Source organism: Vidua macroura, chromosome 21 (assembly GCF_024509145.1).
Source record: "Vidua macroura isolate BioBank_ID:100142 chromosome 21, ASM2450914v1, whole genome shotgun sequence".
In the NCBI taxonomy this organism is placed as follows: Eukaryota; Metazoa; Chordata; class Aves; order Passeriformes; family Viduidae; genus Vidua; species Vidua macroura.
The window spans coordinates 5,293,510-5,321,327 of record NC_071591.1 but is presented as its reverse complement, the minus strand read 5'-3'; the positions used below and the strand labels follow the sequence as shown (position 1 = coordinate 5,321,327).

The following is a 27,818-nucleotide window of genomic DNA, read 5'->3' as shown; positions in this document are numbered from 1 at the left end:
ACACCCTCCTCACAATCAGCCTGGAAAGCAGGGAGCAATTTAGCTGTGTTATTTACAGCCCCCTTGCCTGGAAGTTTTTTATTGTGCTGTTGTCTCAGCTGGCCTCTTGTTCACAGCAGTGGCAGCACTGACACAACATGACCCAGGCTGCATGACCGTGACTTTATCCAGAGCAGAATTTGGGTTGAATGATGCAAAGAAGTAGAAAAACCTCTCCACTCTACTCTGCAGGCAGTGATACTTGGGCTAACCATCCTAAGTTTTCTTCTCTGCCTGAATGATCCATTGGCAGGACTCCAGGAGCCTGCCCAGGTCCCGTGTGTTGATTACTCTCCTGATTTACAGCCTACATCCTCATGTCTATGATGTTCCCAGAAATCTGCTCCACCCTGTGTTTATGCAACCCTGAAGCCCTCCATGGGGGAATACGTGCTTTTTGCAATTTTTTACAATCTAGCACAACACATTTCTGTTAATAGCACCACTGTCTCAGGCAAGAAGGAACAAGAAGTTCCCCCATTAGCAGGAGAGAAGATGGATCCCAGCTGTGGAAAGGCTGTAGGGACAGGAGGCTGTGGGATGCTACATTAGTGGGGCTAGAGCTGTCCCACAAGGAGAAGTGGATATCAGGAAGGGGCAAGGAGCTGTGCTGCACCGTTACTGCAGCAGGGGAAGTTGTGTGAATGTTCAGTGGTGGAAGGAGCTGCTGCTCTTCACCATGAGTGAGGCCCTTGCAGGGTTGTTTCAGCCGTGGTTTCAAGGTAGGACGTGTCCCTGTTGGGAGATAGCAGTGGATTGAGGCTCTCCGGTCTCATTTGCCCTGATTCATCCAATCTTCAGAAATCAGAGATTAACTTAAGCTCTGAATCACAAGGTTTAATTCTCTTTCTTGTAAATTTGTTGTCATACAGAAGGTAATGTTTGATAATTACATGTGTCAAGTCACCATCCAAACTGTTAAAACTAAATTACTTCTTGAGACAATTAAGTTCCATAACGAAACACAATTTAAACAATAAGTTCCATAATGAAACACAATTTAAATTAAGATGATGATGACAATAAAAATAATAATAATATCTTTATGGGATCTCCTTCCCCTCTTGTTCATGTCACAGACACACAGGGGAATTAAGAAGAACAGCAGTTCTTGCTCAGCTTTGCCCAGCATTCTCATTTGAAACATGTCTGTGAAAGCACCTCTTACTCAGCTTTACTTCAGTCCCATTCGCTTTCATCTCTCTTCAAAGGAGATTTCTCCATGCTTTTGATTATCCCAGTCATACTTTCATATTTCCCTCTATGCTGAAGCAAGCAGATGACCAGCACATGACTGCTAACTCCTTTACCCCCTGCACTTCAAATGTCCTTCAACCTCCTAAAAACTCATTTTTCTTTTAAATGCCACAAGTCCTCACTGAGGGGTCTAGGATGACTCCACACCAAGTTATTTAGTACTCTAGAGGGGCTACTCCCAAACTGTAGGAATTCCAGCAATGTTATACAGAAGACAGCCCTGGGACACTTCACAGCTATCGAGCATTAGATCTGGCTGCTCATCCCTGTTCCTTGGGGCCTCTCTGTATCCTGCAGCCAATCTCCTATTTTTCTGTGCTGTTAGTGTAGATCTAACATTGTTCTTTGCAGAGCACATCCTTCTCCTCTTTTCAACTCATTCCAGCTCCCTGTTGGCCACAGGGTTCCCAGCTCTCAACCACACATTTTAACAATAGCTGGAAACTGGAGTCCTGCAGGGAACCTTTATTTTAGCAGAGTACATTTTTCTTCCTGTTAGATAAAATATCTCCTGGAAAAAGATCCTAACAGTTTCAGAGTCATCCTTTATTTAACATTGAGGAATGTGTATGGAAATGATACTTTACAGGTCATTCAGAGTAAGATTTGAGGCATAAATTAACAAGTCCTCAGGCTTCCCTGCAATGACATTCTGAGTCCAAACCACAGAGAAGGACAGACCTGGTGGAATTTCCATGAAGCCTCACTAGTCTCCACAGAAATCACCAAATCCCTTAGGAGACCTCACTGCTGGTGCCTGCAGTTCTCTGGTTACTGATCCCCTCTGAGGCTCTCCAGCCTGTGCTGCCCTCTGGCCTTGGCTGGCACACTGCCTGCTGCTCTTCCTTGACCCTGAAACCAGCTGGAAGTACCAGCCTTGCTCCATAACCTCCCCAGCACTTCAAGGGGTCCAGTGGGAAGTACCAGCCTTGCTCCATAACCTCCCCAGCACTTCAAGGGGTCCAGACCAAGCCTCTCTGAACAAATGGGGAAGCTATTACAGCAACAAATAGTCACTTTCTCCTGATGAACCTACTTGGTCCTCAGTGTCAGCTGATTAAATCCAGGCAGAGGTCTTTACTTGGACATGAACTGAAGACAGAGCAGGAAAAGCAGAGGCACCAGTCAGAATAGCTGCCTTGCAAGACTAATTTTAGTGACCTGAGTTTAAGGCTCTTCCACAGGAGATGGGTATAAGAGCAAGGTGTTAGCTTTGCTAAACCCCAAGCCAAACACAGCCTCTGATTCTGGTCCAACCCAAAACCTTTTAAATCCTCTTTCACCTAAGGGTCCAAAACCATTGGATGGAGCTGTCTGCTTAATAACACCACCACCTTTGTGCTTTGGATGAGATACAAGCCACTCACCACATCAGAGCCCATGACTGGAGTGAGGGCACAGCATTACTCATGCCCTATTCTTCCTGAGGAATCCTCCCACACCATATGAACTTAGTGTTTTCTTATTTCATGCAGCTGAAGTTTCATCTCTTTCACACTGTTTTTATCCCTAAACTATTATTTACAACAGAATTCTGTTTAAGATAGAATATGGGCTAAACTTTCCCTATTATTTCTTGGTTTTTTTCAGTGAGAACTATTGCTACACAGGCAAACAGGCTCACACGAGACCTACTCTGCTCCAAGTCAGCCTGGAGAACAAAACCAGAAATTCCTGGAGCCAAGCCAAACAGGAACACTCTCCAATTTCAAATTCTGGGCTCCAGTTTAAAAACAAGGGTAAAAACCAAAGGCAGGATCAAGGCAGGTGAAGTTTAACTCTCACAATGTCGCCATCTTACTAGTGAGCACCTACAGCACAAGGTTTAATTCTCTTTCTTGTGGATGCATTGTCATAAATAATGGGAATGTTCGATATTTACATGCCAAGTTAACTGTCCACACCATTCAAGCTAAACTGCATCCTTGGACATGTTCCAAAATGAAACAAAAATCTGAATTGACATCATGATGATGGTGATGATAATAATGATGATGATAATGATGATTATCTTCATCATCTTTTTATGGGATATCCTCCCTTTCTTGTTCATGTCACGGAGAGACAAGCAGAGTATTAGGAACAGATGATGTGACTAAGCCAGTGTTACTGGAGTGGGTGAGAGCACCTTGACTTGACCCCAAATGCAGTTCCCAGATCTAATCACTAAACCACAGAGGATGTCTTCGCCAGGAATGTTTAGTTTACAAGTCAAAACAGAGCCTAACTGCCAGCATCGATAGCCCATCCACTGGGTCTATCTCTACCATTTCATACATTATTCATCTGCATCTTGCACGACACAGGCCTTGAAGGCCTGGAGGCCAGAAGGGGTGAAAAGGCAAGGCTGCTAATGGTAAAGCACCTCCACACCCTGCTTTGCTTTCCTGAGTTCCTGCCCTGAGGGTGCCTCTCTCAGCTGCCAGCCCAGGTGGATTTGCATGGTCCAGTGGAGACTGCTGCTTATCTGCACCTGGCTTTGGGTGGTGCCTTTATCGTGGAATCATAGAACCATTCAGGTTGGAAGAAACCTCTAGGATCATCAAATCCAACCCTTAACCGCCTGTGTTCACCACTAAACCACTTCCCAATGCCACATCCACATGACTTTCGAACAATCCCAGGGAAGGTGAACCAGGCCCTGAGCTGCTGGGTCCTCTTGCCCTGCAACAGCAGAGACCCAAAGCAGCCCATAGAACACCCACCTGAGCCCCAGTGTCTCACAGCTCTTGTATTTAGCAGTAGTTAACCGGTAGTTTAACTCTTAACAGCAATTTTCTACAAGCTATTCCTTAACTTCTTTATTCCTAGCACTGAAACACGAGACTGGAGTGTGTCCAGGACATAAAAGTCCATTTGAGAAGTGGACACTTGTTAAGATCGCTCAAGTACAGATTTGAAAACTCTTCAAAGCCTGTGGCAGTCCTAGCAACTCTTGTTCATATGAACATAAACCTCTGATTCTATCCAAAGCCAAATGGCTGCCTCCCTCCATCCCTTCTGCCTCTGGAACACACAGTGGCCTGTTAGGGAACAGAGCTATTTTGGCTGCGAGGCACTTTAATAATTCCTTGTGTTTGTTCTGAGAAAGACCATCTCCATCCATCATTGCTTGATGGAGTTGATATGTGTGAAAGATCAAGCAGGTTCCAGCACCAGGACTCACTCCACAAAGAGCAGAGAAATGTCCTGCCAGCATTGCCACCTTGTGCTTATCTATAAAACATTCAACTTCCAGCAAGTTCCCACGGTAGGCAAGAAACACGAGATGGCAGCTTCCCTCACACACAATCGAGCACAGCTTAAACACCTTCCCTCCCCTCTCACTCCCATCCCTACCAGGTAACACGACCTGTGTAGCTCCACCTGCTGCAAACCACTCGGGATCGGATTACAAATCCCATTTTTCTCCCTCTGCAGAGTTCACCACGGCCAAAGGGCACCGGCAGCATTGGCAAGCCCAGCTCGGTCCCAGCTGCTCTGGGGAGGAGCTGTGCTGGTGCAGACCAGGGACAGCTCTGGCCTGAAGCACCTCAGCCTCCAAGCTCTGGTTGTTCACCCTGCTGGGACAGCACGGCGACATTCTGCTCTCTGATGCAGCCTGGGCTCAGGGAAAAGGGCTTTGAGATTGGCCATCCAGACAGGAAACACTTTTCTGCTGTTGTAGGGAAGAACCTCTCAATGGAATTTTTCAGCGACAGCAACCAGAACGAAATCCAACCCTCCTGGTACCTCAGAATTTCACAAGGGTTCAGACGTGATCAAATGAATTATTTCCCAAGGGCAGAGTTAGTGGACAAGTATATAATGTTCTATTTCACGCAGATCCCAAGCTCATCCACATCTTTCCCTGTTGGACTGTCCCTCTTCACACAGCACAGCACCACACACTGACCCAAGGGACTCTGTGATTTCATACCCCAGATAAGAATTTTGAAGCATGTCCAAGTTTAATCACGGCTCAAGCTCTTGAGTAAATATTTCAGTGACAAAACAGAATTGTTAAACCCTTTGCTATGAACTACCGTGTTGAAAAAAAAAAAAAACTTTCATCATCCGCAAACCTCAATTTTCCTACCTGCAAGGGAAGGATGACAGGCTCTTGACTCCCTGGGTGTTTCTAGGATTAGACAATGTCTGCTCAACATTAATGTAGATGTTGGTATTTTGTGTTATTGCTCCTGTCACATTACAGAAAGGTCAAGGAACATATTCCATGAGTCAGAGCCTTTCCACAGCATTAGTGTAGTCCTCAGAGCTTAGCTAGGCTCTGTATTTGGATAAAGCCCACCACAATCCCACTCTTTAAAGATCCCAATGTACGTCAGAGTGGCAGCCCTTTCCTGTCACTGCCTCATCTCTGTGCTTAGGATAAGCAGCACTTGGAAGATGATGCTGAAATTAAAGCAGGGAAAGAAAACAAAGCAAAACCACACGTACGGGGTGGGGTGGAGGGCGTGGTAGAAAAAGGGTAAAAATAAAGGAAAAATTTCTCAGAAAAACTCAGGCCATTAGAGAGGATCTAGCCAGAGTCAGAAGGCAGGGAGAGATTATGTAAAAATGAATGTAGGGAAAAAGTAGTCTCCCAGCTCTTCTGCTCCAGTTAGAAACCTTCAGCAGGAACCTCTTGCCAGCCCAGCAACTCGCGTTAAACAGCACATTTCCAAACTTTTCACAAAGCACTTGGAAATATTGAGGGCCTTATACATCCTCCAACAAAAATACAGACTTTTTCTGGGAAAAGCGTTGATTCATTGATCCTGCAGTTCTTACCTGGAAAACTCTTGCACTCCATGAACTGAAGATGGGGCTGCAGCCCTGATTCCTAGCACCCTGTCCCCTGGCTGGAAACATTTTCCTTGGCTCGCCAGCCAGCTGGGAGGTCTGCTGCCTTGTGATGCTGCCTTGAGAGCACTGCTAATCAGCCAGATCCCGGATTCTCTGAGCTGTCTGCCACAGAGCTCAAAGTGAGCCAGCCCAAAGTCCTGAAAATGCTGACTTTAAACCAATCAAACTGCAGGTGGCAGGAAATTCCAACACACCGGAAGCAGGGTCAGGCCAGGCAAAAATCTCATCTGAGACTCTTCTCTCTCCTTGGCCTTGAATACTCCATCTCTGCATCCCTTATCTCTTGCTTTGCAACACAGATGCCCCATCTCCATTGCCTCCTCTACCACAACAGCTTCAGCACCCCAAATTACCCACTGCAAACACCCTATATCCTCAGCTCATACCACCGATCCCCAAATTCCTACCATTCTTCTTCCTGTACTCTCTGCAACATCTTTCCCTTTTCCACATCCTCTCCTTTTCACCACATCACTTTCACTTCTGATCAACATCCTAAATCATAGACACCCAAGCCTATTGCACACCAAACACCTATCTGAAGTTCTTCTCTGCTGCAGATTTTCAGTACTTTCAGATTTTCAGCTTGTGGCAGCTGGTTCAAGATGACCCACTGCTGGCCAACCACCCCACTCCTGTGCTGGTCAGGAGGGCAACATCAAGGCATGACAGGACGCCAGTTCTGTGCCTAGGGCATGGAGGGTGTTGAGGTGAAAGATCAACGTGTTCAACACAACAGGCACAAAACATTGCACTGTGGACTGTGTGTTGCAGGGTCTGTGCTCCACTTGGAGCTTCCAGACTGCTGTTCAAGGAAATTGCCATCAATGTCAGCCTCACCACCACTATTAGACATCTCATCCATGTCCAGGCCCAGCTTGAACCCATTTAACTTGTAACGGATAATGAGATAACAGCATGACATGCAGCAGCTGAAGATTATTTAAACACCCATCTGGTACCTGTTATGCAGCATACGTCCTATTGCTGTATAGGAAATATATGCCACCTCCCTCCCACATGGAAAGGAGAAGATCTATAGATGTATCTCATGCTACCCCTTCTTTTTGCAGATGAGGTAATTCTCCTTCTCTGTGCTGTTTCTAGCATGTCACTTTGCATTTCCCATCTGTGTTTTGGGAGATACAGTCCCTTCCAAGCTGTTGAGACCTTGTGAAAACACACAAGAGCACCATGAAAAATTTGCTCAGGACATCTCACCCCCTTCATACATCAGTCAGAAAAGACTCTGCTATGAAACTGATTCACCCTTTGCAAGACACAACATGGCACTACTCTTTATCCCAGAGAGATTCAGGGGTGGACAGGCCATGTCTGTGTTTGTTGGACCATGCTGATTCTAGAGGGGAATTGTAAAATACCTGCTGAAGCCTGAGAGGTGAGCAAGGCAATCTGCTCACACCGTAAAAAAATAAATAAAAAGCAACCTGTCCACTGTAATCAGATGGACAGATGAGAATCTGCAGATCCCAGCTGAACAGCCTGATTTCTTTATCCAAACCCTCCACCTTCCTTTGTAGGATGACTTTGGCTGTTTTGCTGGAATGGCTCTCAGAGCTCCGGCTCTCTGTGATCCCTCAGCAGGCGCGGGCCGGGTTACTGTGTATCCCAAGGAATCAGGTTTCACAACACAAGTTGTCAGTTCTGCAGATGGGCGTCCACACTTCTCTGTTTTCCTCAAACATGACTCAGTTCTCTGCAAAAACTGTTCTCGCATGGACCAAACCCTGTGTCTGCCGCCCCATCTAGTGTTCAGCACGGACAGATGCAGAGGAAAGAGGTGACTGGAGAATTCCCAGCATTTTCAGCGGTACTAAACCACGTATCTAAAACTTATTTGTCTCCAAGAGAGCTCGAAGAGAGCCCAGGCGACATGGAATCCTGCATATCCCTCTGCCAGTCTCTGCCTCTGGACTCTCTGCAGTCTCTGGGTGTCCGAGTGGAGATAGCAGCTGGAAAGCCGTGGAAACCCAGGAATGAAACCCATTTCAGCCTTGGAATGGGGAGCCAGGAGTCTGAGCTGTGCCCCCCTCAAGGCTCGATGGCAGCCGACAGCCTGGATTCTCCACCAGGGGACAACGGCACTGCCCGGCTGCTCGGCAGCACTGGGCGCCCTTCTCAAGATGGTCATCAAACCTTGAGCAGGTATTTTGAATACTAAATAACGCTGCTCAGTGTTTTTCCAGTTAGATTCTAAAAATAAAATGGGAGTTGCTCAAAAGTGCGTTTAATGAAGAAAAAAAAAAAGTGTCTGCGGAGAAAACAAACCCTTTTCCTCTATCCTTCTTTGCAAACACGTGGTTTTTTTTTTTTTGTTTTTTTTTGTTTTTTTTTTTTTTGTTTTTTTGTTTGTTTGGTTGGTTGGTTTTTTTTTTGTTTGCTTTTTGGTTTTTTGTTTTTTTTTTTTTTTTTTTTTTTTTTTTGGTGGTGGGGAGATAGTGAAGTTGTCATGACAAAAAAAAAAATCTGCTCTGAGGACTTGGTTTTTATACAGCAGCTTTCTGACACGTTCGGTGCTGCGAATTGCAGAGCCCCATGCACTGCTACGGAAATCCTCCGGCTGTGTAATGTTGTGTGCACAACCCCTCGCAACTGAGCCCAAAACAAGCATCTCTGTGTTCTCCGTTAATCACCAGCCCAATTAGCACCTTGGTTAAGATGCTGAGAGGTTCCAGTCCTCCTCCCGTCAGAGCTGGGATTGTTCTAGTGAAACTCTCACTGTGCCTGTGCAGTGCTCTGTTCACAACACTTTCGTTTCTCCTGCAGCAGCGTGATAAGTCTGTTAACTCATTAACACCTCCAGCTTACAGGAGACTTGGCTTCCAGCCCCAGACTCCACGCTCCAGGAAGTTTTTCTGCAGTGTCTGTTTTGGTTTCTTTTCCTGCTGAGCCAGGCTGGCTGGCAGCTCCCACCATGAAGCTCCTGAAGGCTGCTGTAATCTTTGTCCTTGTGCCCACTCTGACGCCGGCTTTTGACCCTCTCAGCGTTTCAGTCGTTGCGGGAAGCGCTCTCGTGGCTTGGCATCTCTTGTCCTCCGACTCCTGGCTCAAGTGCCGCTTCCAGGAGTGCTGCAAAAGGAACAGCACTGTGAACTTCACAGGTATGGCAGTGGCGAGGGCGCGGGGGCCGAGCTGGTGATCCTTCGCAGGGTGGCGAGTGTTGTAGATGTCGGCGAACCCAGTGGGAAGAATGATGATGTCTAACTCTATTTCAGAAGGCTGAATGATTGCTTTATTATAATTATGTTATAATACATTAATATGCTATATAAAAGAGGATACTAAATACTACATGCTACTTTCTCTAACTATCATATCTAACTAACTCACAACTCGTGACCCTGTTCTCCAGAGCCCAGACACAGGTGGATCCGATTGGCTCTCAGGCCCAAACAATCCACCATGATCCAACCAAGTGCTCACTCCAGGTAAACAATTCTCCAAACACATTCCACAAGAGAAAAACATAGAGCAGAAATAGAAATTGTTTTCTCTTTCATTTCTCTCTGTGCGCCTCAATAAAAAATCCTGAGAGAGAGAGAAATGTGCTTGCCACAGGCGAGCGCTTCCTTTGGTGGGGCTGTGGAAGATAAGGGTTACCACCCACAGCGGCTCTACCAGGCAGAGACCTGGTATATCTCGACAGTCTACAAGGCAGACTAACCCAATACTCCTTATCCCACAAGAAGTTGTGTACTCTGCTTCTCCGGGCAGTACCGGAGCATTTCCCATGCCGATTTCTTGGTTTACATTGGCAGAAATGGGCTGTGCTGGTTTATGGCACCATCAGGGTGGCAAATGCCATTGCTGATCCTCATCAATGTGTATAAATGCCTTAAAGCAGGGGTGCCTCGAAGGTGGATCAGGCTCTTCCCGGTGCTGCCAGTGACACGAATCGACAGGCAGGGAACGCAGCTTGGGAAAATACCGAAACTTTACATTTTGGTAAACTAACTCTGATGTGCCTCAGTGAACAAAGCCTCAGAGAGAAATATGTATTGGTGAGGGTGAACACCTGAAATGTAGAAATTCTGGGCCACAAGGATACTTTGTAGAAACTGTTTTGTCGAGACTAGCAAAGACTCGTTGTAAGGTCCCTACCAGAGGAAAAAGATACTAAAAAGACTAAAATTATGGACTAATTAACATAAGAAGCGAGAAATCAAAAAAGCAATAGAGGGTAGAGTAGTAAGTAATGAAAGAAAATGATGCATTTTAGAACCGATGAGTAGTAATTCCGTTGCTTTTAAAAAGTGTATAAATAAGTAAAAAAAACTTTGTGTCTGTGTGGAGGCTGCAGTTTGGTCGGCCTGGCCAGACTAAAGCAACGCCTTCCTCGCTAACAGTAGAAAGCCGGCGGCGGAGGTTTAATTTCCCGGCGGAGTCGGTAAAAGCGGGTCCCGCCATCCTCCCCTTCCCGGGGTTCGGCCTCCTTGCCCGGCACAAAGATGGCGGCGGCCCCTCATGGGGCGGGGACGCGCGGGGCGCGCAGGCGCGGCGGGCGCGGCGCGCGCGCTCGGGGCCGCCATGGCGCGCTCGGTGCCGCTGCTGTGGGCGCTGCTGCCGGGGCTGGCGGCACTGGAGCCGCTCAGCGTGGGCCTGGCCATCGGCGTGGCCTCGGCGCTCACCGGCTACCTGTCCCACCCCAGGTTCTACTGCAGCTACGTGGAGTGCTGCCCCCGCGCCGGGCAGCGCCTCAACGCCACCGGTACGGCGGGGGCGGGCGGCGGCCGGGCTGCCCCCGAGCTCGGCCGGTCACCGGGCAGCGCGGCCCGGGGCGTGCGCGGTGACCGGCGGTGCTGAGCTGTCCCTCTCCCCGCAGCGCTGAAGGCGCAGCTGGACAACAGGCTCTTCGGGCAGCACCTGGCCAAGGACGTGGTGCTGAAGGCGGTGCTGGGCTTCAGCAACAACCCCAGCCCCAAGAAGCCGCTGATGCTGTCGCTGCACGGCTGGGCCGGCACCGGCAAGAACTTCCTCAGCCAGATCCTGGCGGAGCAGGTCCACCCCGCCGGACTGCGCAGCAAGTTCGTCCATCTCTTCCTGGCCACGCTGCACTTCCCCCACCACGACCAGGTCAAGCTCTACAAGGTGAGGAGGGGCAGCAGGTGGCCCGGTTACCCCAGTCGGTCCCTAAACCCCTGTGGGGGGTGTCCTGCACATCTCCCGCAGGTTCCCTCTGGGGTGAGCTCAGTTGGTCGGAGCATGATGCTGATAATGCCGAGGTTGTGGGTTCGATCCCTGTATGGGCCATTCACTTAAAAATTGGACTCGATGATCCTGGTGGGTCCCTTCAGAATATTCTGTTTCACATTTCTGGAGGTGTGCAGCTGGGAATTACAAAGAATATGCTTAGGAGAGACAGAAGGGGAAGTTCATGCGTAAAGTAAAAGGCACCAAAAAGCCCAGAAATCAAAGCCGAGATAGTTTCCATTTCCTAGCGCTACCCTCTCAGTGATGCCATCTGCTGATCCCCGTGCTCGCAGCAAGGAGAGTTTGTCGTTCCAGCTGTCCGGGATGGAAGGAATCTTCTCCACAGCCCCCGCGGGGCCGTGTTTTGCATTTATGACTGAAACAGTGTTGATAATGTTGAGAATACAGTGGTGTTTTGGCTGCTACAGTAGTGCTTGGACAGCGTCAAAGCTTGCTAGTTTTTCCCACTCTCATCGAGCTGGCTGGGGTGGGCAAGAGATGGGGAGGGGGCACAGCCTGGACAGCTGACCCCCGTTGGTCAAAAGGATATTCCATACCACGTGCTGTCATGCTCAGCCATGGGAATGGGGGTTGAAGAAGGAAAAAATGGGGGAGCATTAGTTTCCAAGGTGGTTGTTGCTCTAGCTCTGGCTGAACATTGGTCTGCATGTGTTGGGTGATTCCATTTTCTTGGTTTTTTCCTCTTTCATTCACCAGCCAGTGAGTGTGGGATACTGAGATTTGACAGTGTGTCCCCAGACTCTGTCACACACAAGAATCTTGCAGTACATCCAGTAAAGACCTTGTTTTTCAGTGGCTTTCAACCTCTTGTTCCAGGAACAGCTGCAGAACTGGATTCGAGGCAATGTCAGTGCCTGTCCCTCCTCTGTCTTCATTTTTGATGAGATGGACAAAATGCATCCAGGTGTCATTGATGCCATCAAGCCCTTCTTAGACTATTACGAGGAGGTTGATGGGGTGTCCTACAGGAAAGCCATCTTCATCTTCCTCAGGTCTGTGGCACCAATTTCTGTCATTTTGAGATACTGAATGTTTGTTTATGGTGATAATGATGCTTCTTGGGGACCTCATTCAAAGAACAGCAAAAAAATGCTCAGGAGGGAAGATTCTCTGTGCAAAGACAGTGAGGAGCAGTCTGAACTTGTGCCTGTGGCTGTAGTACAGCAGGTCTGATGCTGTGCATGGCCACTGCAACGTGCTGAGCTCATGAAGCTGCCCCAGAGCACAGGACATAAGAGAGTTCACATTTTGGGATGGGTGTACCAAGTACTGGACCTTGCTGGCATGGAGTTAAATATCTTCAGAGCAGCTGGTCTGGTGCTGTTTGGGATTTGTGGCTCTGAGAGTGTTGATAATACACCAATGTTTTGCCTGTTTCTGGATGATGTTTGCAAAGCTTCAAGGCTTTTCCCACATTAGGCTGGGGTGGGCAGGAGGACAGGAGGGACACAGCTGGGACAGCTGACCTGAAGTGCCCAGGAGGATATTTAAGACAGTGGCATGCCATACTCAGCAATAAAAACAGGGGTGGAGAAAAAAGTGGGGTTTCATCTCTAAGGTGATGGTTCTTCAGCATTTGCCTGGGTATTGGTCTGACTGTGGGGGTGGTGAGTGATTTCCTTAGTCCTCCTTGGGTTTTTTTTCTCTTTTTCTCCTCCTCTTAAACTATCTTTATCTTGACCCACAAGTTTTCAGACTTTTATTCTTCCTGTTTTCTTCTTCCATCCCACTGAGGCAGGAGGGAGTAAGCAAGTGGCTGTGTAAGTGCTTTGCTGCTGGCTGGGGGCAACTCACCACACACTGATGGCTACTTAAAGAACTGGAGACTTTCTCTAAATTTTGACTCACAGGATTCTTTTTGATTATTTGTTTGATATCAAGGAGATTAGCAATATGTGTAACTGGCTGCAAAAGACAATCTGGTTCACTTGTGTCTGTATTTCACCACTGTATGTTTTTCTTCTGTGATCAGCAATGCAGGTGGTGATTTAATTAACAAAGCAGCTCTTGACTTCTGGGCAAGTGGAAAGCGCAGGGAAGATATTCAGCTGAAAGACCTGGAGCCCTTGCTCTCTGTAGGAGTCTTCAACAACAAGAATAGTAAGTCACTTTGCCCCAAAAATGGGAAGCTAATTCCTCAGTGGCTGAGACAAACTGCTCTATGAATCCAGCCTGGCTTGTGGATCCTGTCATATGCAGGATCAAGTTTAGAAAAACTCCTTCTTATGATTTTTTTTCCACCCAATTTATCCAGGTGGGCTGTGGCACAGCAGCATCATTGACAGGAACCTTATTGACTACTTTGTCCCTTTCCTGCCCCTGGAGCAAAGGCATGTGAAGATGTGTGTCAGGGCTGAAATGGCAGCCCGTGGCTATGCTGTGGATGAGAAGATTGTTCAGGAAGTGGCTGATGAGATGACCTACTTCCCCAAGGAGCAGAGGATCTACTCTGATAAAGGCTGCAAGACTGTTCAGGCCAAGCTGGATATTCATGAAGACGTTGTGATGAGAGATACGAACGCCAGGGGTTGATTTCCACTTTGAGTCTCCACAGCACTTTCAGAGCTTTTTGGAAATCTGTGTATTTGCACTTACACTTTTTTACTGTTGCAGGGAGTATGGTGAAAATACCAGAGTTAGCTGTATGGGCTTTTTTAGCTTGTGTGTTTGGTTGGTTGTTTTTTTGTTTTTTTTTTTTTTAAACTTAACAGAATTGGGACTTAGAGATCATCTAGTGACATCCTCTAACGTGGGCAGGGACACTCTCCATTGAATCAGGTCACTCATAGTCCCATCCAGCCTGTTCATCTCTGAACTGCCTGGTATCCCAGTGTTGCCCCCTTTAATTGTCTTTTAGTCTATAAAGAATTTCTAGTGTGACACACAGCACTGGATACAGCCTCTCCTGCTTTATTCTTCCAAGTGCTGTGATTATTAAGTATTTAATTCCTCTTTCCACCTAAACTAGATTGGAACAAAGGCAAACAGAGGAATTTTCCCAGCTAGTCATACTCGGTTCCATGTACACAGTCCTGTTCACATTCACAGTGAAATGGAGGGATGTGTGCTGTGTTCTGAACTGTGATCATGTCTGCAAGGGTGAACTCCTTGGTGCATTGCAGTAAGAAGATGATATGGTAGAAATCTTCCTGTGCCTCAGCTGGGCACATCCTGCATCTCCTAGTACAGTAATTTGGGAAGTCATGAGCTCCTAGAAATCTGTTACTAAATAATAGACAGAGGGCAGGGGAAGAGGAAGTAAGAGCTTGCCCCATGTTTCTTTGGGGAAAAATAAATTGTTAAAGTATTCTTTAAAGGGGCTAGGTAAATTTGTGACTCCAGGTCTTCCTAAACTGAGGGACCCATCTGAGACATCTGTTACAACATACTAGGCCAGTCTTTTGTACTTAAGCAGAAAAATCTCTCGTGAGAATTCAGCTGTTGCAGTTTGTCAAATTAATCTGTGTGGGCTCCTGGACCTGAAGTCTGCAAGGTCTTTAGTAGTCCCGCTGCTCCTGCTGGTCAAGGTGTGGATAATGCTACTCTCACCTTGCTTGGAAGACACTTGAATGGAAGAAATTATTTTTAATAGTGTATTTTTATGCTGAAGTGTAAGCAACAGCGACAAGCCTATACCTCACTAGTTAGGTATGTTTTATAAAAGAATGCCTGTGTGAAAGGGTGAGTGATGAGTTAAGAAGCTGGGAAAGATCAATTTAACCTTCACCCAGTGGGGAGGCTGGGTTTTAAACGCTGTTGCAAGCTTTAACTCTTAGTCTCCCATCACTTGTGTATGGAATGTTGTAATGCAAGACAGAAGTGCCTTTCACTTCATTGATTGTACTGTGGTTTTAAATTGGTACAAGGGATGGGGCTGTTTTTGTGCTGCATCATCTATTCCCTCACTTGTTTTTAAACTTCCTTTAAGCGGTAATGCTAATTATAGGTCTCATTACAATTACGTTAATTCAAATTACAACAGAGAGTTTAGCGCTCCTGTTAAGCTCTAAATTAAAAGTGTTGATTGCCTTTTACAGCCCCACTGGAGTTTGTCAAACGTTGGCAAACTGTTCACACTGATGCAATCTCCAGAGCCAAACACTAGCAAGCCATTAACCTTGGGACATTGGACTGTCACTTTTCAGTGTGATGTTTTCCCTACTAACTGATTTATTCATAGTTGTATATGCTGCATCCAGTTTCACTTACTCCAAAAAGAAAATATTTGTGCTATTTCAGAACACTAAATACTACTGTACTGCAGTTGGAATAAATCCTAAGTTACTTCTTCTCTCTTGGTTAATCATTTTTAGATACAGGAAAGTACTAGAAAGCTGCACTGCATGTTTCTGTTACATTTCCTTTGTATGTGTGGGGCAGCTGTTGGCAGCAGCTCGCACCTCCCTGAAGGGTCAGCTGTGAACGTCTTGTGCTCCAAGGATGCACCAGGAAATGTCAGGGAAGCACAGGCTCTGCTGTTCACTTGGACTTCACCACTCATGGGACAGTTCAGCTGCTTGTCCCTCCCTGGGCACCCCAGGCTCTGGGGCCAGGCTGCCTCTGGCTGGCAGGACAGCAGCACTTCCTATTTCAGTGGATTTAAACCATGGCCTCTGATTTCATCAGCAGTGTGAGATCTCAGAATACTCCCTGCAGAAAGTTGCACTAAAGCAGCAGCTGCTGGACTCTGGCAAGAACAGAATTCACTCTTGGGCCTGCTCAGCTCCTCTCACCTGGCCAATGGACTGTTTCTCTGGGCAGCAGACCTTTCCCCCATGATGCTTTCCTTTGAGTTGTCTGATCCAGCCTTAAATGGCCTATTAAATAGAATAATCGCCAAAGTTACCCAGTCAAGCAAGAAGGAGTGAGAACCTTAGCTCTGAAAGCATACAGGAAAGGAATAACAACAGGATCAGAAGGATCAAATCTGGGAGTTATTTCAGGCACAGCTTTGTCTTTTACCCAGATGGAGCTGCTCCTGGGCAGGTCTGCAGAACAGAAGAGATAAAACAGAGGCAGTCTCCACCCTTTCCACATTATTCTTGCCCTCCAGAGGAAGCTTCCATCTACCTTGGGCCATTCAGGGCTGTGAGAAATACTGGCTACCAATGGATATCAAATACTTGTATTGATGCTGCACTGGCACACAAAGCAGAACTAAGATAGTTCTGGAAGAGCCACAAGACACGTTGGTTGTACTGATTCTCTTGGTACCAGATTGTAGTAAAAGCTTATCATCATTACATCTCTTTTTCCCATTAGCCAGTTATTTGCTATAATCAGGAAGTCAGAGTCACATAAATACCTGAGTTCAAAGCACTCATTTGCTGACAAGTAGTAGGATTGATAATTTGCATATCACACCTTCAGAGCAAGGACAGCTGGAGCCTCACTGGCCCTTTTCCCCCCACCCCCTTGCAGAGAAAACTCCAAGATGCTGCCATGGAAAATGTGGGTGGCTTCAAACAGAGCCTACAGTGGCAAGAGGAGATAAGGAGCAGGGTTTTAACTGGTCTCTACAGGACAAGTTCATCCTTATTGAGTACACATGCATCTAGGAAGTCTGCCTCTACAAAAACCACATGGCTGTAATTAGTATAAACAGTCCAGAAATGCAGTTTCCACTCCAAGCTTGATTTGTTTCACCAGATAGCAGTCACATCTCCTATCTCTGCCCTTTGAACTGCAGAAGGGAGATACCTGTACTCAAGCACAGCTGGAACAGCCAGGAATGCAGTGTGCTCTTCCCTCAACATGGAGTAAATTTGTGCAAAATTAGTATCAAATCACTGAATGCAAAGAACACCAGAAGGTAGCTAAGAAATACATTTCTGATGAGAAAAGTTTATTTTGAACAGCAACTGGAATGTAAAAAGCCTCTGCAGTGCTCATTCAGAAACAAGCCCGACACCCTTCACAGTAACTTCAGTGGACACAGTTTATGGGTTATTTTTTTCAAATGCCTTTAGATCTGCCTCCATCCCTGCCTCAAAGGCACACAGTATGGTGAGAAGATGAAAAAGGGAAGCCCCTGCAAGCTGACCCCTGAATTCAACATGTAAGTGAAGAAGAGAAACCTCTTTTCAATTTCCATGGTGTAAAATTTAATCTGTACACATTTCCCATGATGTTGCAGCCTTTCCTGAAGCTGACTCACCACTCCCAGAGCACAGTTCTCCCTCCTGAGATCACTCCTGGGAGAGCCTGCTGTGGGCAACATAAAGACTAACCTAAAATAGGAACAAGTACACCAATGTGGCATTTAAGGATTTTAACTCACTTGTGATATTAAGTCTGCTCTCTGAACACTATTCACAACAGAGTTTTCTATTCTTGGCTTGACACATAGGAGACTAAATTATACATCAGTTTTGAAAGAGACAATGGCACTGTATGATGTTGGATAGAAGAGCCCAGATTTTTAAATTCCAGAATCCTCCCTTATCTTTACTGGGCCCAAACTGCTGAAGGCAAAAAGACACATGTTCTATTTTTAATGCATATTCCCACACAGGACCAATGAAAGCTTTCAGAGACACAGGAACTTTGATTAAAATTCTCAATATTGTCTAGAGATCATCCAGATCAGAGCAAAATCAATTTAAAATTAGGTCATAGTCTCAGTCCTTCTATACCTGTCAAGTCTGCCAAAGGGTTCCGATGATCGCCACATGATTCAAGAGTCTTGAGCCCTGCCAGATCCAGGAATTCCCAAAGCAGTTCCTTCTTACCTTCACAGCACAAGGCTGAAGCACTTGGGAGCCGTGATGGTGACAAAAACGCAGAGGCACTGCTGCTTATTTACACACCAGTTAAAAAATAGTGTTCCTTTCTTTAAAAAGTACTTAAAAATGAAATGTCTCAGGTCCCCCACTTTGTGATTAAGTTAAATTTGCTTCTTTGCAGGTTGTAGCAATAAAGCATTAGAAGTCATAATAATAATCCAGCTTTGCATCCACAGTTTTACATCCTTTATCTGAATAGATTCTCTCCTCTCTGGGGAAGTAGGTCATCTCGTCAGCTATCCTGCTCACGATGTCTTCATCCACAGCGTAGCCACGCGACTCTATCTCAACCCTGACACACATTTTCACATGTTTGTATTCCAGAGGCAGGAAAGGAATGAAGTAGTCAATGAGGTTTCTGTCAATCAAGGTGCTGTGCCAAAATCCACCTGTGAAGGGAAAGAGGTTTGTTAGTATTTCTCTAGTTAAACACTAGCACAGGGTGAATGGGAGCAAGGGGCAGATCACAGCCAAGAATTCACCTAGCATTTTAGGGCACTATAATGCACAAGTCAATACAAGCCTCCTCTCATGTTACTTTGTGCATAAAATTTTGGACAGACACATAAATGTGGTCCTTTAGGCTGAATGAATGAATTTTGACTGTGCTTGAGCCTTGCTCTCCAGGTGCTGCTATCACACCTTTCCCTTTCTCATCTAGAGAGGGACAGATTTTCTCTCTTACCAGCTCTCCTAGACCAGATTTCTTACTCCTTTTTTTGGAGCTTGTATCTAAACTTTTTAAGAAGTACCGTGAGTTTGCTTCCAATGCTAAATTCAGAGCATAATTATGTTAAAATCCCTTTTCACCACAAGTCCTGTGTGAGGAAACACCATGAAGGACTATGAAGCATTTCCCCCAAAACAGGCAGCAAACAGGCTGGTGGCCAAGGTGCACACTCAGCTCCTGAATCTTCACCCATCCTGGGAGCCAACTGCAGGCCCCAAAACTGCAGTTTTGCTCCTCACAAGCCAAAAACTGGAGGCCACATCAAGAAGAAACCACAGCTGCTAAAAATGCAGCTAAATGCAGCCCATCCCTTTTGTGTAACTTTTACCACCTCAAAATCAATCCCAGTTTTACTCACTATTTTTGTTGTTGAAGACAGACACAGAGAGTGCATTTTGAATATCTGTGAGCTGGATATCTTCCCTTGTCCTCCCATTTCTCCAGAAATCTAGTGCTACCTCTGTTATCTTTTCAGCTCCTGCATTGCTAAGTAAAGAGAAAACAGAGATTGCAGCTTGGGGTAGTTTTAAAAGTTGAAGTTATGAAGTAAAAGCATGGAGTGTACAGAACAGCAACCCTGAGAAGGCACTGTTTACCTGAGGAAGATGAAGATGGCTTGTCTGTAGGACACCCCATCCAGCAGCTCATAGTAGTCCAGGAAGGGCTTGATTGAGTCAATGAGCCCTGCGTGCATTTTATCCATTTCATCAAAAATGAAGAGTGACCGTGGACAGACGCTCACATTTCCCCGAATCCACGACTGCAGCTGGTCCTGAGTGCCATAAAAGTGAAAGATGCTAAGAGAGCTTGTGTTGAAAAGACAGAAAAAAATTAGCACTTTCTGTTTATGGAACCTTGTCCTGGAGGAGTTGTTTCAGTGGTGTCATTTTAATAGTTCTGGCTTCTTGACTAAAATGTAGTTACAAGCTGTAAATGAAACCTCAACAAAATCTCATGCTGGTTCTGAAAAATTTTAAGACACCAAGAGACAGGATGGGAGAAGCAGAAATTCTCCTAGATACTCCTATGAAAAGCAAAAATGAAAGTGCACAGTAGGACAAAAAATGGGTCCCACCAAGGAACAGCCACACAAAGCCAAGCTCTGACAAGTCAGATGATGGCTTTTGGCAGCACTTGAGTCTAAACAACCTTAATATAACTAATATTAAATTTGCTACCTGGCAGCAGCAGTGAGAAATTGCACTTGCTGTCACTGGCAGAAGGAGAAACAAAATTTAACTCTGTATTTTAATCAATCAATTACAAGTCCTTCTTAAAACACTGTTGTCCAGAAAGGCTAATAATGGCTTTATTGCACTGAAAGAGTCTCTCACTTAAGCACTGCACTGTAATAGCTTGAGTATTACATTCAAGATCAATAATGCATTAACTGAGGGGAAAAGGGTTGTGGTGGTAGATGAATGAAAAATAAATGTTCTAACTATTTTCAGTGATTCATCACTTTTTAATTTATTCTACTCAGTCCCTGAACTGCAGGTGTACTGGGGATAAGCAGCAATACTTCCTCCTACTGCCTTGCACAGCAAATTTCCCAAGTGTATTCATCTCACAACAAATGCAGAAAAACATCATTATATTTCAAAATGGCTCACTTAAAAGAAGGGGGAAATAAGTTGTAAAAGAGAAAATGTCTATTTCCTCCATTTGGAAATCAGGTTTGTAGACCACCATGTTCCCATTTTTAACAGATACAAACTGAATATCAACATGCAGTACTACAAGACAGTGGTACTCATTCAAACTGTGCACTGAACAAAGTCAGAACCAAAAAACCATAAAACACATCTGAGCTACTGCTCCATGCTATCTCCCTGCCCACAGAACTGACACAATTCCAAATACATTTACCTGTACCTTTCTGACAGCAGAGTATTTTGTGATTTTGCTTTACAGCTTGGAAATGGATCCATAGAAAACTAAATAACCTGCTCAGTGTGCAGCAGAATAGACAATGATGCCTCAGAGAGCCAGGGTGAGCTTGCCATGGTGCCTGACAAACCTGGGGGTCACCGGGTCGTTTCCCAGAGTCATTAACTATTTCGTTTTTTTTGCAGTGCCCACCAACACATCATCTAACTAGGAATCGTGTTTATCCTTAAGTCAGTCCCATCTCTAAGCAGCGTGCAGAATGAAAATTAAACCATATCACTCTTTCCTAAAAAGAGACTCAAAACACAGGCAAAAAAACTTCACATTCACAGGAAAAGCAATCCCGATGGACATTAGGGTCTACACAGTTCTGTACAGAAGATCGCAAACCTGGCATAGCATACGTGTTACTGCATAAAATAACATCTGGTCACGATGTACTGATCATGCCGTGACATTTATAACTCATTGCAGCACAGCTCATTCTTACCTTGTAGAGATTAATGCTGTGAGCGTGAGGAAAGTGTAAAGTTGCCACGAACTGATGGACATATTTACTCTGCAGACCTCTTTTGTAAATGCTTTCGGCGACGATCTTACTGACAAAGTTTTTGCCTGTTCCAGTCCACCCGTGCAAGGAAAGCGCGAGAGGCTTTTTGGCGTTGGTATTGTTCAAGAAGCCTCTCACGGCTTTTACAACCACCCTGCTCACCAAGTGCTGCCCGAACAGCTTCTTGTCCAAATTCTCCTGCAGAGCTGCATGGAGAGACCACACTGTGAGCGGCGGGCAGCGGGCCGGGCGCGGGGTCACGCCGCCCGCGGTGGCGGCCGCCAGCCCCGGGCAGGGGCCAAAGGGCCGGGCGGGAGCGGCGGCCCGCGGGAAGGCCCCGCGGGCTCTGCCCGCCTGCCGGCGCCGCCGCTGCCCCGGCGCCCTCCCGCCACCTCCCCTCAGCCCATCCCGGTCCCGCACCGGCGGCGGCGCGCGGGTCGTGCCGGTGCAGGCAGCACTCCCTGAAGTAGCAGTAGAGCCGCGGGTAGGAGATGAAGCCGGTGAGGGCCGAGGCAGCGGCGCCCGCGATGGCGAGTCCCACGCTGATGGGCTCCACGGCGCCGGCCGGCGTGAGGAGCGGCAGCAGCACCAGCGCCAGGGCCGCCCGCGGCGTGCCCCGCCGCAGCTTCATCGCCCGCCCGGCCCAGCCGCCCGGCCGCCGCTTCCGCCCCTCGGCGCCGCTTCCGCCGCCGCCATCGCGGGTGCGGGGAGAGGCGGAGCCGGCGCTGAGGGGCGGCCGCCATGTTTGGGCGGGAACGGGCGGGGCCAGCGCTGAGGGGCTGAGGTGCCGCCGCCATGTTGGGGCGGGCCCCCGCCGCCGTTGGCCTCGCGCAGTGCAGTTATTAAATGTTACAGTCTGTGGCCGTGTCGCCGGGTGTTAGAATAGAGGAATCAAAGAATCATCATGGTTAGAGGAGGCCTTTAACACCATCATGTCCAACCAGCACTGCCACTGTAACCCCTAAACCACTAAAACCCACAGCACCCAGTGCCACATCTGGACTCTTTTTAACACCTCCAGGAATGGTGCTCCACCACCTCCCTGCGTAGCCTATTCCAAAGCCTGACCACCCGAACAGTGAAAAATTTTGTTTCTGATATCTAATCGAAATCAAATCTCCCCTGTCTCAGCTTAAGGCCACCTGTTCAAGGGATCTTCCTCCGACCTGCACAAGGGCACACGCTCAGGGGCAAACTCGCCCCAGGCTTGGCATGGAAATTCTTCCCCTTTTCTGAGAAAAAGTAAAATCTGAGGTTGTTTCTTCCCACCCTGGAGTTGTCACTTTTGACCAATAGGACAATCTGGCCATCAGCACCACCAAAACCCACAAACCAGGAAAAACCCATTAGCATGAATTCCAGAAGAAAAAATGCTACAATAACTTAAAAACCACTTTTACTATTTTCAAGTTACAAATCTTCACTACAAGTACCCACACTGCACTTCTGTGGAAGACATGTGGACAAGAAGACAAGCTCCCAAGAGCTTTACATTTACAAAGCAAACAACATTGCTGCTTTTAAAGGATCTCTTTAAGTATTAAGATGGTGAAAAGAAAAATCTATAAAAGCCACTTTGTTTTCCCACTAAAAATTGTCAACCATGAATGCTCATTTCCCATTAAAAAACTTCATTTATAAGAACATATTTACATACAAAGTTACACCAACCAAAGAGTTCACAATCACCTGCAAACTGATTCGCTACAAGATCACACAGGAAGAGGTTCATAGGTAACTTTAGCATCTGAAAGTGGTGACTCTTCCCAACATCCATCGCAGGTCACTGACACAAAATCCTTTATTGGTGGAAAATAGGAACAACTCCAGAGGCTTCAGTCCACATTCATCAGTATCGCCTGTTCATCTTCTTGAACTTCTCATAATGATAATCATCCGTGGCTTTTTCATTGAGGGGACGTTTGCGATTTGGAGGAGACCCTTCAAAAGAAAGAGAAGACAATTTAATATCCCTGTCCTTTCACAGGACACATTTCCTGAGCTCTGCCACCTCCCTTAGACGGTCCCTCGCTGTGTGAGGTTATTGCCTTACACCCTTTGCTATTCTGCCATACTTCCACCAAACCTTTGTCAGACAGCTTTGGCAACACTTCAGTTGTGACCTTTGCCGCTCCACCCCTGAGCTGGAGGATGGAGGATGGATGTCTGTCTCTACAGACATCATCCAGAGTTTCAGGTGTGATCTAGAGCTGCAACAGCCAGCTCTCCTGGATTGCTCCACTCCCACTACCTCAGGGCACTCACAGAAGAGGAGTAAAGCAGATTGTTCTCTGTACAAGACTCCTGAAGAGTTTTAGTGCCTCCTTACAGCCATTCAGGTTTGGAACTTACGCTCAGGCTCTGGCCTCTCCGTGTCCCCCACTCTCAGCGGACGGGGCTTTGGCTCCTCCTTGTTCCTCCGCACTGGTGCGTTCAGCTCCTCATGATAAACTGCAAGAAAGAAAACATCAGGTAGGGAATATTATCTGGAGCACTCTTATCCAGATGAACCACCCTTATTGGAATTGGTTTCTGTGGTTAATTAGGCAACATGGGGCAGAGCAAATTTCAACAGCACTATTTCAAGTGGCTCAAACACTCTTCACTTCCATCAGAACACACCAACCTGATTCCCATCACCCCTCTAAGCATGGAAGGACACAGCAGAAGGCTGCCTTTCCTTTAGATGTCTGCAGCATCAGAGCATCACACAGAAATTAATTCCCGTCTCCTGTCCAATAAGGTCTGTGCTTGCTTGGCCACCCTGTCTGCTCTGGCAGCCTGCAAACTGGAGCCTCTCCATCGTACACCATCTTTTCCAGCACACAAGGCACAGCTTAAAGAAAACATCTTGAAATTTATGAGGCAGTGTCAGCTGGGAGTTCAGAAAGCCCAGCCATGAGAAATGCATCTCTTTCCTTGCTGATGGGCAGAAGGAAAAGACCAGGCCAGATAGGGTCTATCTGAGCATCCCCGGAAAAGCAATCCTGACACGTTGATACATGGACTAATTTCTCTGTCCCAGCTGGGTCAGGAGGGACACTCAAGACTTACATCTGTTGTGCTGGACATAATTAACAGCCATGTTGGTGGGAACAAAGGAAGTTTCGCTGTCTTTCTTTTTGTTCTGCTGCTCTGCCAGAAGCTTGGCCTTGGCCTCTTCAGTTGAGATGATGTTTTTTATTTTTGCACTAGAAGAAAAAAAAATACTCATCGTTAGAAAGGGTAGTAGGATCAGAAGTGCTAAGTGCATGGATTTGGAGAACACTAATAGCACTGCTGTGACATCTGATGCAGTTTTTGAGAGAGGAGGCAGTGCTATAGAAACAGACACTTTGTCTCAAAGGCAAAATGGAAGCTCCTATCTTGATGCAGGTCCTATCTTCAGTGCAGGACACAAAGAGGTCCTGCAGAAAGCTGCTGGGGTCAGGTCACAGAAGAGCCTTTTCCCAGAAGTCACAGGATGGAGCTGCACCAAGCCCTGGGGCTGTGTAGGACCAATCCAGAACAAGGCTCAATCCCACCCCATCCCAAACTGGGGATGTGTAATCCAGGCATAGTGCTGCTCTGCCAGCCAACAGCTGCTCATCCTGTCAGTCCTGGCCAGCACCCACAGATCTGTGAAACACATACTCGATTCCCAGGTCCACTTCAGGAATGCCACTCAGCATCTGGTTGGACAACATCTCCTCAGTCTTCTTGGCAGAGGAGACACGGATGTTCTCTGGCAGCTCGTACAGAGAGTCCTCAGCATTCTTAAGCTTCACCTTCTGCTCCTCATTCTCCACAATTCCCTTTCTCTTCTTCAGCTCAGTTTCAATGTACTTCATCCTAAACAGCAGCACACAAGTGAAATAATTACCCCTGCAGCCCCCCGGAGTTACTAGACTAGCCCAGATCTGAAAGGGCTTTGGGGGAATATTTCAGGGTCAAGGCAAAAGATTCCAAAAGAGGCTCTAACCCCCGATGTAGTCCAAGACATTTATTCTCGAAGGTTTCCAGGGGAGAAAGAGAGCAAACAAGGAAGAACAGGGCCTTTATCTAGACTCCTGCTCAGGAAAAGATAATTGGCTCTCAGCCAATTAGGTCAAGAAAGGAAGGAAGGGTTAAATTAACATGGTTACAGCTACAGGGGTCTCTAGGGGGGTGGGGGGAAACCCATTTCCCAGAGGAATACAACACACAAGGGACAGGACATTTAATTCTGTTCCTGTACTCCGTTCCAGCACTGCTGGAGCACAGCTGCATTCCTGTGCTGACAGCTGGGAGAGAGGAAAGAATCATCTCTCCAAAAGCACTCAGCTAATATTAGTAGCAAGAATTAACTGTCCAAGAAACAATCATATCCTCCAAGGTCTTTAACAGCCAGCAGGGAAGGCTCCCACTGGGATTAGTGCCAAGCTGGCTGGTTGGCCCCTCCTAGCTTTGTCCATGAAAAAGCCCTCTCAGCTCCACAAGGCGGGAAGTGAAAGGGCAAGGGAAGATTTCAGTGAGAACTGGGAAGATGTCCTGGGACTACTCAGAATCCACAACATAAAAAAATAAATGGTGAGGGGCCACCCAGCCTGATTCAACACCAGAGACACAACACAGCACAACTCACATGTCAGCATCTTCATCCCGCCTGTTGGTTTCTGCTGAGAAGGAAGTTCCCAAGTTCAGATCTTCCTCTTCACTAATCCTAAGTGGAAAACACAATGTTTACAGGTTTTGGTGGGGTTTTTTGTTGACTGTTTGGGTTTTTTTGGGAGAGGTGTGTGTGGTGGGTTTTTTCAAAGTAATTTAACAAGTCAGAGCAAAAGTAACTAGTCAGACTGTGTTATATGAAACTCTTCAAAGTTACACAACCTCTGGTTAATTAATTACCAGTTGTCATTAAATACTAGTCCAGGGAGAGATTTTCAGAGCACACATACACTTACCTGTCCTTGCCTCTTTCTTTCAGCTTCTTCATGTCCACCATTCCCCCAGATTTTATCTTAAATGGGTCATCCTATAAAACAAGAAATAACAAAAAGCCCTGAAGCTTCCTTCTAGTTTAATGCTAGTCTTCAAAAACTGGATAAAACCACAGGAAACATTTAGGAATTGAGCTGTGACACCAGTCCTGCCCCAGGCTGGACTGACACAGTCAGTGTTCTCACACCATCCCATCTGAGCCCCGAGGTGATGGAACTGTCCAGCACTTACCACAAGTGTGGCTTCTTCTTGCAGCTTCTCTCCCACCAGCAGAGCTACAGCACTGGTCAGGCAGATAAAGAAAGAAGATAAAATTCAGCAGAAGGAAACACAGCACCAACAATACTGCATTGCTTTATGCCTCTCTAAGTCTCCCTGTCTTTTCCATCCTCAGGCTTAAACAGAAACTCCTCTGAAAGGAACATAATTTTGGCAGTGTGTGACAACCGTTTGTACTGGAAGGAGGCAGATGACAAGAGAGAAATTGGCTGTCACATCACACCCCTGCATAAAATACAAATTCCCCTCCCCAGTGCCACATCCCTTACCTCACCCCATTGGGCCGCTTTCTGAGGCTCTGAACTTCTTTGGCTTCCTCAAGTTTTAACCTAAAGAAAAAAAAAATTGACTTAGTACTTGACACTTTGGTTTTAATTAATTCATTTTCTACAGTTAACACAGAATTTTCTATTCCACTTTGCCCTAAACCTCTGCATATCAGCACCCAATTTTGGGTTTCAAGTCAAATAGGTATTTTCTATTTATTTAAGCAATCCCACGCATTTGAGCAGTAAGAAAAAAAAAATCAAACAATACACTTGCTGGATTTGTTCCTCTCTGATGCCTTCCCTCAGCTGAGGAAGGCAGCACCAAACACTGAAAGGCTTGAAGAAGAAGCCAATTTGGGAAGGATGAGCCCAAATACATCCAGGCATGAGTGACTCTGAGGAAGGTTGATGGTGAATTGAAATCTCAAGAGTTTCTTCCTAAACTGACAGGAATCCCCAACTTCTGTGATCACGTAAGGCTGTGACGCACGCTGTGACGTCACGCCACAACACAGCGGCCCACCACGGCAATAGGACGTGACGTCACCGCTCACAGCACAGCCGTACGTGACGATATGACACGACACGATGTCGTGACGCCCGGACACCGCACCGCTGGGCTAAAGCAGACCCGGGGTCCTGGCCCGCCCCTCGACCGCCGCAGGGCCGGGCGCGGTTGGGGTTTCCCGCTCGGCCCGGCCGGGTTCCCCGCCGGCGCCCGACCCACCTGACCTCCTCGGCGAGCTGCTCGTCCTCCTCCTCCTCCTCCTCGTCCTCCCTGCGCCGGCGGAAGGATTTCTGGCCCGGCATCGCTCCGGCTGCCGCGCCGCGGCCGCCACACCGCCGCTTCCCTCCCGCTGCTGCGGCGCGCGGCGATGACGCCACGACCCCGCGACGAAGCCGGGCGACAGCGCCCCTCTGCCCGCAGCTCGGCCGGGCAGCAGCCGCGGTCCCGGCGAGCGGGGCCGGGAGCGCTCCGT

General features: G+C 47.0%; 3 protein-coding genes across 7 annotated transcripts; 1 reads left to right on the top strand and 2 right to left on the bottom strand.

Annotated features, from left to right (window-relative positions):
* Positions 1 to 8,713: 8,713 nt before the first annotated feature.
* LOC128817667 (torsin-1B-like) lies at positions 8,714 to 15,667 on the top strand. Of its 2 annotated transcripts, none has more exons than XM_053996380.1 (5): positions 8,714 to 9,266; positions 10,988 to 11,253; positions 12,193 to 12,368; positions 13,349 to 13,476; positions 13,631 to 15,667. In XM_053996380.1, exons 1-5 carry the CDS (start codon positions 9,080 to 9,082, stop codon positions 13,906 to 13,908), a joined length of 1,035 nt encoding a protein of 344 aa, XP_053852355.1. In that variant the 5' UTR covers positions 8,714 to 9,079; the 3' UTR covers positions 13,909 to 15,667. The 2 variants fall into 2 exon arrangements, with proteins under 2 accessions (XP_053852355.1, XP_053852356.1); XM_053996381.1 differs by lacking the exon at positions 8,714 to 9,266 and adding an exon at positions 10,683 to 10,873.
* Positions 15,668 to 17,200: 1,533 nt separating this feature from the next.
* Positions 17,201 to 21,996, bottom strand: LOC128817669 (torsin-1A-like). The gene is made up of 5 exons (XM_053996386.1): positions 21,752 to 21,996; positions 21,272 to 21,537; positions 19,488 to 19,663; positions 19,250 to 19,377; positions 17,201 to 18,550 (listed from the first exon to the last, which is right to left on the bottom strand). The coding sequence occupies exons 1-5, from the start codon at positions 21,960 to 21,962 to the stop codon at positions 18,300 to 18,302; spliced, it is 1,032 nt and encodes a 343-aa protein (XP_053852361.1). The 5' UTR covers positions 21,963 to 21,996; the 3' UTR covers positions 17,201 to 18,299.
* A 714-nt stretch (positions 21,997 to 22,710) lies between these two features.
* On the bottom strand, positions 22,711 to 27,796 carry C21H9orf78 (chromosome 21 C9orf78 homolog). 4 transcript variants are annotated; one of them, XM_053996383.1, is made up of 9 exons: positions 27,566 to 27,796; positions 26,839 to 26,898; positions 26,522 to 26,573; positions 26,254 to 26,324; positions 25,935 to 26,012; positions 24,965 to 25,162; positions 24,386 to 24,522; positions 23,684 to 23,782; positions 22,711 to 23,272 (listed from the first exon to the last, which is right to left on the bottom strand). In XM_053996383.1, exons 1-9 carry the CDS (start codon positions 27,646 to 27,648, stop codon positions 23,181 to 23,183), a joined length of 870 nt encoding a protein of 289 aa, XP_053852358.1. In that variant the 5' UTR covers positions 27,649 to 27,796; the 3' UTR covers positions 22,711 to 23,180. The 4 variants fall into 4 exon arrangements, with proteins under 4 accessions (XP_053852358.1, XP_053852360.1, XP_053852357.1 ...); XM_053996385.1 differs by having other exon boundaries at positions 26,844 to 26,898; positions 27,571 to 27,648; XM_053996382.1 differs by lacking the exon at positions 27,566 to 27,796 and adding an exon at positions 27,113 to 27,452.
* Between the last annotated feature and the right edge of the window lie 22 nt (positions 27,797 to 27,818).

Coding starts and splice junctions, on each gene's coding strand:
- LOC128817667 (XM_053996380.1), top strand. CDS start 9,080: ATGAAGCTCCTGAAGGCTGCTGTAATCTTTGTCCTTGTGCCCACTCTG. Junction 12,369..13,348: donor GCCATCTTCATCTTCCTCAG/GTCTGTGGCACC, acceptor TTCTGTGATCAG/CAATGCAGGTGGTGATTTAA. Junction 13,477..13,630: donor AGTCTTCAACAACAAGAATA/GTAAGTCACTTT, acceptor CAATTTATCCAG/GTGGGCTGTGGCACAGCAGC.
- LOC128817669 (XM_053996386.1), bottom strand. CDS start 21,962: ATGAAGCTGCGGCGGGGCACGCCGCGGGCGGCCCTGGCGCTGGTGCTG. Junction 21,538..21,751: donor CGACCCGCGCGCCGCCGCCG/GTGCGGGACCGG, acceptor CTCTCCATGCAG/CTCTGCAGGAGAATTTGGAC. Junction 19,664..21,271: donor ACAGCATTAATCTCTACAAG/GTAAGAATGAGC, acceptor TATGGCACTCAG/GACCAGCTGCAGTCGTGGAT.
- C21H9orf78 (XM_053996382.1), bottom strand. CDS start 27,225: ATGCCTGGATGTATTTGGGCTCATCCTTCCCAAATTGGCTTCTTCTTC. Junction 26,325..26,521: donor AAGAAGAAGCCACACTTGTG/GTAAGTGCTGGA, acceptor CTTGTTTTATAG/GATGACCCATTTAAGATAAA. Junction 24,523..24,964: donor GAAGTGGACCTGGGAATCGA/GTATGTGTTTCA, acceptor TTTTTCTTCTAG/TGCAAAAATAAAAAACATCA.